Source organism: Lepisma saccharinum, chromosome 8, assembly GCF_977018435.1.
Source record: "Lepisma saccharinum chromosome 8, izLepSacc3.1, whole genome shotgun sequence".
Taxonomy (NCBI): domain Eukaryota; kingdom Metazoa; phylum Arthropoda; class Insecta; order Zygentoma; family Lepismatidae; genus Lepisma; species Lepisma saccharinum.
In genome coordinates, this window is record NC_139236.1 from 75,457,277 (window position 1) to 75,471,311 (window position 14,035).

The 14,035-nt window shown below is 40.6% G+C and overlaps 1 protein-coding gene across 4 annotated transcripts in view; it reads left to right on the top strand.

The window, feature by feature from the left end:
* Window positions 1–14,035, top strand: part of GLS (glutaminase) — a 95,744-nt gene that overhangs the window by 56,750 nt on the left and 24,959 nt on the right. For all 4 annotated transcript variants that reach the window (XM_083126961.1, XM_083126962.1, XM_083126964.1 and 1 more), the window contains 6 exons: window positions 4,166–4,305; window positions 6,040–6,169; window positions 7,681–7,808; window positions 8,737–8,852; window positions 11,448–11,569; window positions 13,056–13,214. In XM_083126961.1, coding sequence (XP_082983087.1) covers window positions 4,166–4,305; window positions 6,040–6,169; window positions 7,681–7,808; window positions 8,737–8,852; window positions 11,448–11,569; window positions 13,056–13,214 — 795 coding nt within the window. The remainder of the gene's footprint in view (window positions 1–4,165; window positions 4,306–6,039; window positions 6,170–7,680; window positions 7,809–8,736; window positions 8,853–11,447; window positions 11,570–13,055; window positions 13,215–14,035) is intronic.

The following is a 14,035-nucleotide window of genomic DNA, read 5'->3' on the forward strand; positions in this document are numbered from 1 at the left end:
TGGGGAGTCCCCAAACACAGTGGGGAGACACCGCAGCAAGAACAAAGCATGGTTCAACAAAAGAGAAAGAGGACCGGACGGGGAATGGTACCTGTCAAGGAGACAACAAATGCGGGACGAGGGATTCCCCGTAGCAGCACTGAGGGGATGTCACACAGAGGTCGTGCGCCAGCAGGACAAACACAGCAACTACGGGCACAGGAGGTTTATTGCCACGCAAAGGTGCACTTACAGATAGGAATAGTACGTAGTACGTAGTCGTACCCCGGACTGACGTTGTTACAAAAGTTGCTCAAATTGACGACCACCACATTCAATGCAGGCATTGCAGCGTCGCAGGAAATTCTGGCGAACCCTATCAAAATCCCTGGCATGGTACACACCTCGGCCGATGCTGCAAGTATCCGTGCTACCAATGTTTCCTTCTCAGGCACCGGGGTCTCGTAGACGAGTGTTTTCACATGGCCCCACAAGAAGAAATCCATTGGTGTGAGGTCAGGCGAACGGGCGGGCCAGGGGACAGGGCCCTCTCTGCGGATCCAGCGCTGTGGGTAGGTACGGTGCAAAAGGGTTCGCACTGTGCCATCAAAATGTGCAGGCGCTCCATCCAATTGAAACCACATACGATGTCGCACGTTGAGGGGTACATCTTCTAGCAGCTCTGGAAGGACTGATGCAAGAAAGGTGCGATAGAGGCGGCCATTTAAACGTGGTGGCAGCAGGTATGGATCGATAATCTGTTCATCGATGATACCTGCCCAGATATTCACTGCAAACTGGGTCTGATGGTGCACCTCGACTGCTGCATGTGGATTTTCATAATCCCACACATGGCTGTTTCGGCAATTGAAGATGCCCTCATGGGTGAATGTTGCCTCGTCCGTGAAAAGCACATGGCGCAAAAAACGGGGATCGAAGGCACAAAACTGCAACAGTCGTTGACAGAATTCCACACGTCGTGGGTAATCCCCAGCCTGCAACGCGTGGACTCGCTGTGGATGATACAGCAGATCATCATGAAGGACACGCCACACTGTCGACTGTGATACTCCCACTGCATGTGCAATGCTACGGGTGCTAGTGGACGGTGTGTCGTCCACGCGAGCAAGTACGTCCTCCTCGACCGCCGCGGTGCGCACATGTCTTGGGTGACCGACACCAAGGGTACGGTGCACGTTCGAAAACAACCTGCTGTCGGGTTGTCGCCTCTCCGGATACCGTCCGCGATAAAGGCGTGCAGCTGCTCGGCCATTGCCATCTGCAAGGCCGTAGACAAAATGCATGTCCCTCAGTTCTACAAATGTGTAGCGTTCCATGGTTCGGTGAGGATAGTGCCAATTATGGAATACTGTACTGCAGTGCACAGGTGGCACACACACACACACTGGTCACAACGGCTTCGAAACAACTTACTCAATTGTCGTACGTCAAGCACACCACCACTGCACCGGCTCTTTCACTGACACGCTCCCTGACGCTGCACTTCCAATCAGCCCACACGTCCGCACGGCGCTGTGGTACAATCAGCTGACGTTCCTGAGCCACCAGTGCCTGTGCTCTTCACTACCTGACCACTGCCGTCAGGTGGGGCCATGTACTCTGGGGCCTTGTCATCGTGGAACACATGTAGCGTCCTTCATTCTTGCCACATTCACCCACAACACGTACTTCGTCCGTCTTGCTCGAGCCGACGGGGAGCACTACGTACGATCGTGTGGTGTTTGTGTACACCAATGTGGGGTAACCCAGCAGTTGAACAGACGTGCATACCCCCACGTAGCTTCATTACACGATTGTCCCACGCAGTTTATCTGTCCAGCCTTGCTCGGCCCAGTCTCACACCCACGCGGCAGTGTGCTGCTGCGGTGGTGAAAGGCCACGCTTGTTTTCGGAGCGGAAGGCTGCGGCCGAGGAGGGACTCGAGTTGTTCGGCTGGGGTTGCGCTCGGAAGCAAGCAGCCGCGTCAGGTCTGGGAACGGTGGACCTGGTGATCGGGATGGAAACATTCCGACCTCGTCCATTAGTGTCGTCCACCGTACGGAGTGGTGGGGTCCGTACGACACTCCAGCAGCCTTTCGCCCGCTCCCACCCAGCGATGTGCCTCCGGCTTCATTTCTAAGAGGCTGATTGGGCCCCATCACGACGTTTGTTACAACGTCAGTACGGGGTACGTGGTCCTATCTGTACGTGCACCTTTCATTAGCAATAACCTCCTGTGCCCGTAGTTGCTGTGTTTGTCCTGCTGGCGCAGGACCTCTGTGTGACATCCCCTCGGTGCTGCTACGGGGAATCCCTCGTCCCGCATTTGTTGTCTCCTTGGCAGGTACCATTCCCCGTCCGGTCCTCTTTCTCTTTTGTTGCACCGTGCTTTGTTCTTGCTGCGGTGTCTCCCCACTGTGTTTTGGGGACTCCCCTTGCGCTGCACCGCCAGCGCCGCCATTTCTGCCCCGAACCATGTACGCGTCTGTTGCCTGTCGAGTGTCACGGACCACTTTGCTTGCATTCTCGGTGTGTTTTTACATCCTACGTCGTCCTCCCGTGGTTCTGCAACCCCGCACTACTTTTCTCGACTGCACTGCTTCAGTCATGGTGTTTGTTTCCCGCTGTGCAATTGTTACTTCATGCTTCATAGCTTCTTTTCTCCCTACCATTGTCGATCGCTACCCTTTCCCTTCACTTGTCTTGCGGGACACTCCTATTTCCTTTGTGGAACCCCATGCGCATGCGTTGCGCAGCTGCCGCCTAGTGTTTTACGGATGGGCGACTTTGGTGTTCCTTTTGACTTCGTTTGTTCCGCCTTTCTATCTTCACTGATACTGGCTGTACAGAGGTGTGAAGTTCATTTTCACACGTTTTCGGCGTTGTCTAGCTCCTCACGGAGGCATCTCTCGGCAAAGTGGAAGGGGAACTTTCGTCTCTATTTCATGGGAGGTATCTGTGGTTTTCGTTTGTACTATACCTTTAGAATCACCCTGTATATCTTTAAGGTTATGACCTCAATGTTTCCATTTTTTTTTTCAAATCTCTGTGCAACTGTTACTAAACTAATAATACAAGGGTGAGTCAAAAATTTGTAACATTTTGTGGTACAGAGGTAGATAACCCTCAAAATACATAGATGCTAAATGTGCAATGCAGTGGAACAGCTACTGGTCACAATCAGGTAACTTGTCTATTTCTTGAGAGCATGTGTCATGGCCATTGTTATTCCTGTGCTCCTATGCCGTTATTAGAAATAGACCCTCTCTACTGGATGCATATGCTACATAGTTGAACATGCAGCAAGTATGCTGTAGCATACTTGGGAATGAGCTCAAAGATGACTATTTTTTGCCACTCGTTTATTTCAAAAGATGGACAAATATAACCAGTGAAGTATGATATGACTTGAATGACAGACACAGTAAATCCCTAGTGCTTCATGACAGTTTAACATTGTTTTAACTAATCAGCCTGATGTCAGTCACTCTTCTGCATTGGGACCTTGGCGGCATGGTTTCCAAGCTGTAAATCCACCAATCTTCCAGCTCTATCCTTACTCAACTTTTATTCCTGAAATCTTTCTTCTCTGTCAGCAAGAATCATTACAGCCTCAAGCAGGGTGCCAGGTGACATTCTCAAAAGTGTTGCTTACAACTGCTGCAAGCGACCTCTGTGCCAAGCTAGGTATTCTGAAGATGTTTCCTCAGGGGCTACTACTATACAATATTATTTGCTAGCATTACCTAGCAATAATAAACCGAGAGAATTTCCTCGCGTAGTCCCATATCATACGTCACATGAAGTCTACCAGAAAATCAGGACTTGACTGGCCTCGAAAGCCTATAACTCCTGGCATATAGCCTGGAGATATCCATCCAGTTCACCTGTTTCATTCAATGGTGCTCTAATTCCGTGGATGACATGACAAATGGAGTCTTAAGAGGGTTTTTTTCCTCATCAAAGCTGGTCTGATCGCCAAGCATTTGCATCAGTGACTGAGCATTACAGGAGGTCCATGGATGCCAATAGACTGTACTTCGCAGAATAACCTTTCGTTGTCAAGATGTGGTAGAGGGATGAACATGTTACCTAGAAACGCTACAAATTTATGACTCTCCCTGGTAATTATTGTGGGATTAATAATGCTTAAATATTTATTAGAACTGTATCTCCATAATTTTAGGCCTTAAGGAGCACTGGTCTGAGGAAGAATGACCCACGTATGAATGAATTGTCAGACAGACTGAAAGAAGTTTACAGAACTGAAGGAAAAGAAGGAAGCTCTCCAGAAACCTTAAAACTCGACAAGAAGACTTTTAAATGGTTCGTATTAATTGCTACAAAATTGTTGTAAGAAGTGTATGCTGATTTAGTATCTATTTTCTGCCCTGTCCACAAATCTCGAACCAGAAGTGATAGGTTTGAAGTTTAAAAAACCCTTGTGATGGAGCTACATCAGAGGTCTTCAACCCATGGCTCGCAGGCCAGAGGTGGCCCACAAAGCCCTTTCCCGTGGCCCGTACCCTTTTAAATATTAAGTACTTAACTTAAGTACTTAACCGGATTAAGTAAATGGTAGATGGCAGCATCTTACAGTTCTCAATGCCGTAGTGTAGCTTCGTGGCCCGTGAGTGTCATTGAAATTGTTAATGTGGTTAAACACCCCTGAGCTACAGCCTTCTCTGAAAATTTTGGAAAAATCAAAATTTTCAAATGAGAACTGTAAAGAACTCTGAAAAAAGAAACATATTAATGCAAAGTCCCCTTAAAAGACCCCTGATCACCATTTTTGTCTTTGAACAATTTTCAAGATGAAGGTAATTACAAATATTTTATTTTATATTTGTCTTCCCTTAGGATGCGACCACTCCTGAAAAAAAATCCCTGTGTTTCCTAGTGGTGGCAACCAATTTTAAAGAAATTTACAAGAAGTTAACTTTGTTATTCAGCAATTTTAGATGTTTTGTTAACGTTTACCATGCACTGGATTTTGGAAATAGTTGCAAAGAAATTATGAGCAATAGAACAAATCTGCTTAGCATAGTGCAAAACTGTTATTTTATCTAATTCAAGGGCCTCCCCGATGGCGCAGTGGTAGCATTGTTGCCTTGTAATCAAGCGGTCCCACGTTTGATACATGGTGGAGGCACATAGTGGTTCGGATTCCACTTAAAACTGTAGGTCCAGTCCCGATTAGCCTTACTGTGTATAAAGTGGATTTAAAACACCAAATCAATCCAATCCAATTATCTAATTCAACATACATGTTCTTGTCCTCCTCCCCTTTCGGGTTAAAGTTAGTTGTTCACCTCTAGGTCATTTATTCTGAACCTCACTTAGCTCTGTTAAGTATTTCTTAATGTGTACCACGGTGCACGCTTTCACCAAGTATGAATTTTCACTGCATGATGTCTTTCTAATGTCTAATGTGTCTGCTTGAATTTATGTAAAGTTTCATGTTATGAAATTAATGATTGCTATAAAAATGTTCATAAAACAATTCTAAGTCACATGTGCTTTGTGATATTTGTTCTAATATTTAAAGGAAATTTAAGGTTTTCGTAATTAATTTGAGGGTTGGGGCAGATCAATTGATAGTAGCTGAATCAGTTTTTAGATAAAATAACAATAATTGTACCGATCCAACATATTTATAAATGTGCATGTAATTTAGTGCAATTTCTACAATTTTGTTATTATTTTTGTGGATATACGCATATAATTCATATGTCAAGGCTTTTTAAAATAATTGTTCGAGTCCGCAATTTAATTTTCAAAGCAAAGCACTTACCTGGTTGTTTGTATGTAGCAATTAAGACAAAAACAATTAACAAATTTAATAGAAATAAATGGCAAATGAATAATAAATATTCATGCACAAAGGTTAATCAACTATTCATGTTCTTGAAGAGATGTTTGCAATTTTATATTTCATGTGTAGGATATCAGTTATTTTTATCAGTAAATTATATAGTGGTATTTTATCGTCAGTACACCCCTAATTTATTGTACTTTTGGTGATGTTAACTTTTGATATTACCTGTTTCTTTTCACTAGGGTAATTTCAGCAAACATTTCCCTGATATCTAGAGCCTTTCGCCATCAGTTTATCATACCTGAATTCCAACAGTTCACAAAGCACATTGAAGAATTTTACTACAAAAGCAAGCCTAACACAGAAGGACAGGTAGGTTTCACTTTATTCAATTTTATTCAATGCATAGCTTTCATGTGTTGCATGAGGTACAGAATATGGTGAAGTAATGTAATTGAGGGACAGTCTGTTGCAAATTGTCCACCACCATGTTCATGCCCATTGTTCAAGAATTGAAAGAAAATCATCGAAGAAGCAGGTGACAATGTTGACCAGCACCATCTCAGTTAACAAAAATATCAGATTGATAATTGTCGGCAATTTTGTACCAATGAACTGATATGCAGACATACTTTTGTCAACTCTCATTGATAGGGTACTGATTAATCTATCCCGTCCCTATATCGACTTAGTGGTAAATTTTAGATTGGTCCTCAGTAGAAATTTCATATCAAAACATTTCTGATTGCTGATGTTATTTTGTTATTTTCCTTTTGAATATGTAAGTTTGATAAAATTGAAATAAAACATTATCTAATCAATTGTGTCCAAATCTGCGGTTTGCTCAGCTAGGCTATTCGGGACTGTAATCAAACACCCTGAACCATTGCCTTATTTCTCAGTGTAAATATGTATCTGGTAATAAATAAATATAAATTTTATTATCTTGGCACACAATATTTTGACTGTCAAACAAATCATTAGTTGAATAAATATACTTCATGTGGCACAAATTGTAAGTCATTTAACTAGATATGAATGTTCAGTACACCGTAAAGTTTATCTTAAAAATATCACAAGGTAAACCAACACTGCATCTTACTGATTAAGAGTACTTACTTCTGAAGATATTCATGAATCAGGTATTGCAACAAATCGTATTTTGCTGTATTTTGCCTTTATGTAAGGGGAAAAACAGTAATAAATTTGCAGAATTATGAAGAAATATCAGTTCATTCATATGTGTAGTACATTGCCCTGAGGATACGATTGGTGGGGTATGGAAATGCCATACATGATGAAGTATTCAGTATTTAACAAATCAGTAGTCTATGTTGCAGGGTAACTAACATAGTATGCTATGGTGCCAGGAATTCTAGGTTTGAATCCTGGTAAGACCTGGATGCAAGTTTTGTCTGAGCATCTGTTTCATTAGTTCATCATGGCGATTAATGAAGAAAGGTAGAGAAACAATGTAAAATAACTTAAATTGAATAGAATTTGAGAATAATGGTTACTAGTTAGTTTTACATGAATTGTGTTGACCTCTGCTGTTATGATTCTGTTCCATTACTGACTTTAATGCTAGACGTAGAAATTATCAGTGAAGAATGCAGGCTCGACCAGGACTCGCCGGCCTGGCCTCACCTGATTTTGCTAGAGTTTTAAACTCTGAACATCTCCAATTTTCTAGAATAAAATTAGAAGTGATTATGAAGTTGCACATGCTAGTAAAAGTACGTACTACAATACAAGTACATGACAAGTCCTCTATCTCAAAAGTCACCCAATGAAATGCACTTGGCACTCCTTGGTCCTCGGAGGGGGGGGAGGGGGGGGGGGCTGAAGGCAGAGTTAGTAATAAGTATATCTTCACCTTCTAGGTAGCATCATATATTCCACAGTTGGCACGGTTTAGTCCTGACTACTGGGGAGTTAGCGTCTGTACAGTGGATGGACAAAGATATTCTGTAGGAGATACTACGGTGCCGTTTACAATTCAGTCTTGCAGGCAAGTACTTGCACACGATTTTTATTCATTTTATCTTTCAAAATACATACATGTAGGAAGGCCAAGATGAAGATGGAGGGATAACTGAGATGAACCTAAAGGACATCGGTAAGAATAAAAAAGATTGGATTGATGTTGCCCAGGATAGGAACAGATGAAAAGCTTGTGTTGTAGCCATAAAACTTCTGGTTTAAAGAAGGCTAGAGAGTTAGATAGTTGGTTATATCCATGTATTTCTTAAATATTCACATAACCACCAATGTTAAACTTTAGCAGATGGGTTCTCTCATACCTGTGACTATGAATTGATAAAGCTGGCTTCCATGAAGTAGTGGTTAGCACAGCACACTACGATGCGAGGGTCTTGGTTTGAATCCCAGCCTGGACATGGGCGTTCTTTGTGAGTGGCCTTTCAACAATTTCATCATATATCATCAGTCATCCTTATTTTATTTATCAGTAATAGTAAGTAAGAATATTTGCATCAGAATTGATTCAAACTTGTACAGTCAACGGCAAAGATAATAGCAGGCAAATTGTCAATCACTATTTACATTACTCTTTATTCCACACCCTGTGTTGTTTTAAGGAATGAATTTCTGTTGATACAAAGCAGATGTTGTCCTCTTCCTATTGACGTTTTTACTTCAATTCACATCGTGGAAAACAGACTGAATGGATATAGTGGTGGACAATTTGCCTACTATTTCTTTTGCTGTTGGGTGTACCAAGTCAGTGTTAAGTGTGTGTTTTTTTTCATCCAAGACTTTAGAGGATAGACTTATATGAAAGTTTTTCCAATGCAGATGTAATATTAACTCATGCTGATTAACATTTCTCCAACATAAAATTGCAAAGTACTACGTTTGCCTTCCATACCAACATCTTGAAGAAAGGTTAATTACTGTTTTATTATTATTATTTTCAGTAAACCTATGAATTATGGTATAGCTCTGGATCAGCTTGGAGCAGATGTTGTACATAAATATGTTGGTCAAGAGCCAAGTGGAAGAATGTTCAATGAACTAGTATTGGACTACAATAGTAAGTACAAGTCTCTTTATATAGAATATTTGCACAAAGTGCCTCAAACATGCTTCAGTATTATCAGCGACCATTGACAATTTCAGGGATTTAACCATATAAAATTTTCTAACATCTTCAATTCATGTTACATGGGGTACAAATCAATGTCCTGAAAGAAAATACAGTGAAACCCCAATTTTACAATCCTGGATTTTACATTTTCCCGTATTATACAATGAATCTTCATGGTCTCAATACAGCAAAATATTGTAAAATTTTCCCAGATTTTACATTTATCACATTTTAAGTTTTATCACCATGGGTCCCTGAAAATGTTAAATGGAGGTTCCACTTATTCATTTATCCATGAAACATTTTTTTGTCACTGTCACTTATAATGCATTGTTTTAAGACATCATTCTGCACATTTCTATCTTTTTTTTTGCTTTCCCCTTGGCGGAGTGGTTAGGACATCATGCTACGATGCCAGGGGTCCCGTGTTCGAATCCTGACCTGACCATGGATGTTTGTGAGTGTCCATTGATCAATTTCATCATATCGCCACTCATCCCTATCTTCACAAATTAGCCAAAAGTGGCACAAGATGCAAAGTAAAATAAAACATATCTATCAATTTTTATCTCTTTATGTAGTTTTCTGTTATTTGTCAAGCTTCTTTATAATTTAGTGCTTTAGCAGCCATTTTCCAGTTTGGGGGATGAAGCTCCAGTTGGATTTCACAGAACTTTTAGTATGTTGTTTAAAACATCATTCCCTATGTTTCTACCAATTTTTGTCTTATACATTTTTTTCTGGTGTTGGTCAATGTTCTGTTTTTCCTGCACTATGATGTATATTTGCCGATCTCTGTGGTGGAGTGGTTAGCATAGCATGCTGCGATGCCAGGTGCCCTGAATTCGAATCCCAGACTCAGCATGAGTATTCTTTGTGAGTGTACCTTCATAAATTTTATCCTATTATCACTCATCCTCATCTTTGCAAATCAACCACTATATATGTTTAAAAAATATTGACCTTACTTTTTTGTATGTGTAAACAAACGTAGCCCAAAATATGTCCTCTGGTGGGGAGGTGTGAATTTTTCCTGCACACAGGGAGCATCAGTAGCTGACTGTCACCTTGTGAGCAAGTGAATGTGGTGAACACCCGTCAGATTTGCGTTTGCAGCAAGAACGAGGAACCACTTGAGTAATGGTATTGCATCAAATTTTGCCAAAAGCTTGGTGATACAAAATACGATAAATTAAGCATGCACCAGTAGGCTTTTAAGAAGCTGAGATGACAAGGTTTGCTTTACATTCTTGCAAAATATCACACTCCTTTGAAGATCCTGTACCTGTTTTAGTTGTAAATCATCAGTCCCTTACAACAATTAATGCAAATTATGTAGAACTGAACTGATGCGGATGCTGATGTATCTATCAGCCAATATCAGTTTCAACGACTGCTTCCGGGTAGCGATCATCCATCTCCTACCCCAACCAGCCAACACCTCTGTTCGCAAAAGATGGAAGAGGGCCTATATATCGGCCATGAGTGCAACCACCGCACCTGGCCTAAACAAGGCCACCCAGTAATGCCCACCCCTTACCCACCCACCATCCCTCCCACCCTCCCTCCCAACCCATCCTACACACTCACAGTTTTCCACGAGTCTGGTGACGAAACAGTGGGGACCTGGCCCCAACTTCCGGTTCCGTCTCTTTCGTCTCACACCGATGATGCTACTAAGCTAGCGAAAATTTTGAATTTTTCCACTGTCCGGTGAGTGTTTCCTTTCTCCTTCTTTGATTTATATATCTGTGCGAGTGTGAGTGAGAGAAAGAGAGAGAGAGTGAGTGTGTTGAGACTATAATGAACTGAGGAACAAGCCAATGATTATATACCCAATGAAAGTTTAAAAGAATACAATTTATAGTTAAATGATCAAATTTATTCATAATTACTGAATAACTTTGGTCCTTCATTTTCTTTACTAGCTCTCTTCCATTTTGAATGAAAACAGTATTCAATACCACAGGGTATTCCATAAGTCTGGAACCATAGGAAAAAAAAACACCACATTATAAAACATGTTCATAGTGTTCACCAATATGTTGCACAGATAAAAATCATGCATCCACTTTGCCAGAAGACTTTTGATCAAATCCACAGAATTCGCTGGCACCATAAGGTTATATATACACAGCTCCATTCTGGAAAATACTTGGCACCTGTTTCAAAGGCAACAAACAGATCCCATTGCAGTATCACCAACATAGGAAAAACAAAACTGAAAATTTAGGTGAAACCAAGAATGACGCTGTAGCTCAGTTGGTAGAAGCCACCTAATCGTGAAGGTGATGATGATTGATGATATGATGAAATGAATCAATGGACACTTATAATGAACACCCATGCCAGGATTCGAATCAGAGACCTCTGGCATTGTAGCGCTGTGATAACCACTCCACACTTAAATTGCTATGTAGTTCTTCATTGTTGATATATAATAGTACATTTCTGCCATATGCCTATTGCCTAGTATTTATCTTTAGTATTGTTATTGTTAGCTTGGAAATGTATACTTATAATGTTTATACAAAATTGCAGAGAGACCCCACAATCCTATGATAAATGCGGGAGCCATTGTAACTTGTTCATTGATGCAGACGCTAATTCATCCAGAGATGACTGTAGCAGAAAAGTTTGACTACACCATGAACTATTTCAAGGTACGTTTAATTAGTGTCATCATACTGTTTTAAAACTTGCTGTTCTGTAATAGGCAAACAGTAGTAACTTATGGGCATCTTATTTCAAGGATCAGAAAAGCAGATGGAATTTGAATATACCAGAGACAAATACTTTGTCAGCAAATATGGTGGCAGTGGTCACCAGTGTTAATAGAAAAAACTGTTCATATTCAAATTCAATGCATGAAATGAACATTTTGATAGAGGATAAAATAATAAATATCCTTAGGAATCCTCAAAATGGTTTTGAATAATGTCTTTGGGTCGTGCATCATCCCCACAGTTAGAACTTTGAGCCTAAAATTGGATGGATTCACTAAGGGAATTTCTTGCATCCCTGTCCTAATCCAATGTATTTGCATATTTAGCTCAATATATGGTAGGGGTAGAGAGAAAATTTATTACTGGAGAGTTCCACTAGGGGGAGCATTCTTCTGCAAGGCATTTGGTGGTCAGCTGAGATAATGCCATGGGGGTGGTGGATATGTTACTCCTGCAAGGCAGAGGAAAATTAGTGTTTCTTCATGTTATAAATTAGGGCTTGGATTTTTACTGCATTGAATATTTATTCCACTCTGTTTTCTTATGTCTATGTTAATTTAAACAAGTTTCTAGCTTTTGTGAAATTTTAACCATGTTTCAGTGTTAAGACATTGTTTGGCCATAACATGGTATAAAAGCATATTTGTGGTGTTTTTAAAGTTCCATCAGAAAATTATGCTTTTGCCAGTAATTGATAGAAATTTTTGTTTGTCCTTTTCCACATTTCGTATCAATATTTTAGGATTAAATGAAGGAAGGTACTATTCTGCTAGACAAAGCATGTGAATGCAAGGATGTGTATCTTGTTTAAAGTTCTGTATACAAGGGAATCGTTCCTTCATTTCTCAATGTTTCATTATTTATAGATCTGCTTAAATGTTGTTGCTTGGAAGGAATATTTCTCCCCTTCCACCTCTTCTCTTGGCCATCTGTTGGCTCCTTAACAGCTCAATAATGTCTTAGTTTTAATATGAGCTAGAAGAAAAAGATGCTAAGTGGTAATTTTAACGACTGAGCTTTATATGGATTTATATTGTATTTTCCATACCTATTAACCTAATAGTCAACCTCACTTGCTGGTAGTACACCCCAGCGACTGCTCGCAAGCTAACAAGGCTCTGGTGCTTGAATCCACTGCCGGTATAATCCTCCGTAGTGCTGTGTTATCCTTCTGCGTGCTGAGTGCCCCTTTGCAGCCTCAACTTTTAACCTAGGTAAGGAGACTCTTAATCCCAAGAGACAAGTGTTGATTTAAATTGAAGTAAGGGTCTGGGCCCCATATAATGTGATTGTTTCAAATAGCCTAGGTGCTGATGCACCCATAATTTTGAATTTAGTCAATCAATCGGTTTGAGTGTGTTAATTGATTGTAACCATAAGACAGTGTGAATCTAAATATTGTTCCTTGCTTTCCGTCCTACAGAAGATGGCTGGTGATGAATATGTGGGTTTCAACAATGCAGTGTTTCTCTCTGAGCGAGAAGCTGCTGATAGGAACTATGCATTAGGATTTTATATGAGAGAACACAAGTGCTACCCAGAAAATTCGAATTTGAAGGATTGTCTGGACTTTTATTTTCAGGTAAGAAAATTACAACATACATGTAATAAGAAATAATCTGTGAGGGCCAGGACCTACCTACAGAAGTCAGCACAACAAACCTCCATTATTGTTGTACGTTTCCGTGACCGAGTGACGCTACTCATTCGTAGCTCCCCAATTTCCTGACGATGGTGAGTGGCCACCGGTCCAAAACACTGGCCGAAATCTCAGGAGAGAGTTTGAGTTGTGTTGTAAGTCCACTTGTATGCACAGATAGGTTAATTGAGACTAGACCTACAGTTTAAAGTGGGATCCAAACCACTGTGTGCCTCCACCGGGTATTGAACCTGTGATTCCTTGATTACTATGCGACAAATCTCTGGAGAGAAAAGTTGCTACACTTCTTTCCAAGAGACTCAAACCTGTGTATGCCCTGTAGCCGGAGCGCAAAGCATGACAACTTAAATCACAGCTACGGTGCGGGGGTGTAATATTTCATTGGTGTCTGAAATTTTAATGTATTATATGTAACTTTTTCTGCCTCTTTAGCCTAATTTTGGTCTTGAAGATAAATGATGATTAGACGAAGTTGGCACTAATGACACTAATGACTTGCACGTACACTAATCAAATTATATGTTTTGCAGTTAAGTACATAATATACAACATGGAGGTTTCAACAAAATAAGACTTAATTGTATGAAAAATTCATTTAAAGTTTAAACTAACAGAAACCAACTAAGTAATGAGGTATATTAAATTGCACTTGGAAAACATGTACTATGCAGTTGGATCATATCAAGTTTGTTACAAAATAATAAACCAACCTGAAAACTGTTAATATTAGCTAAAATCTGATG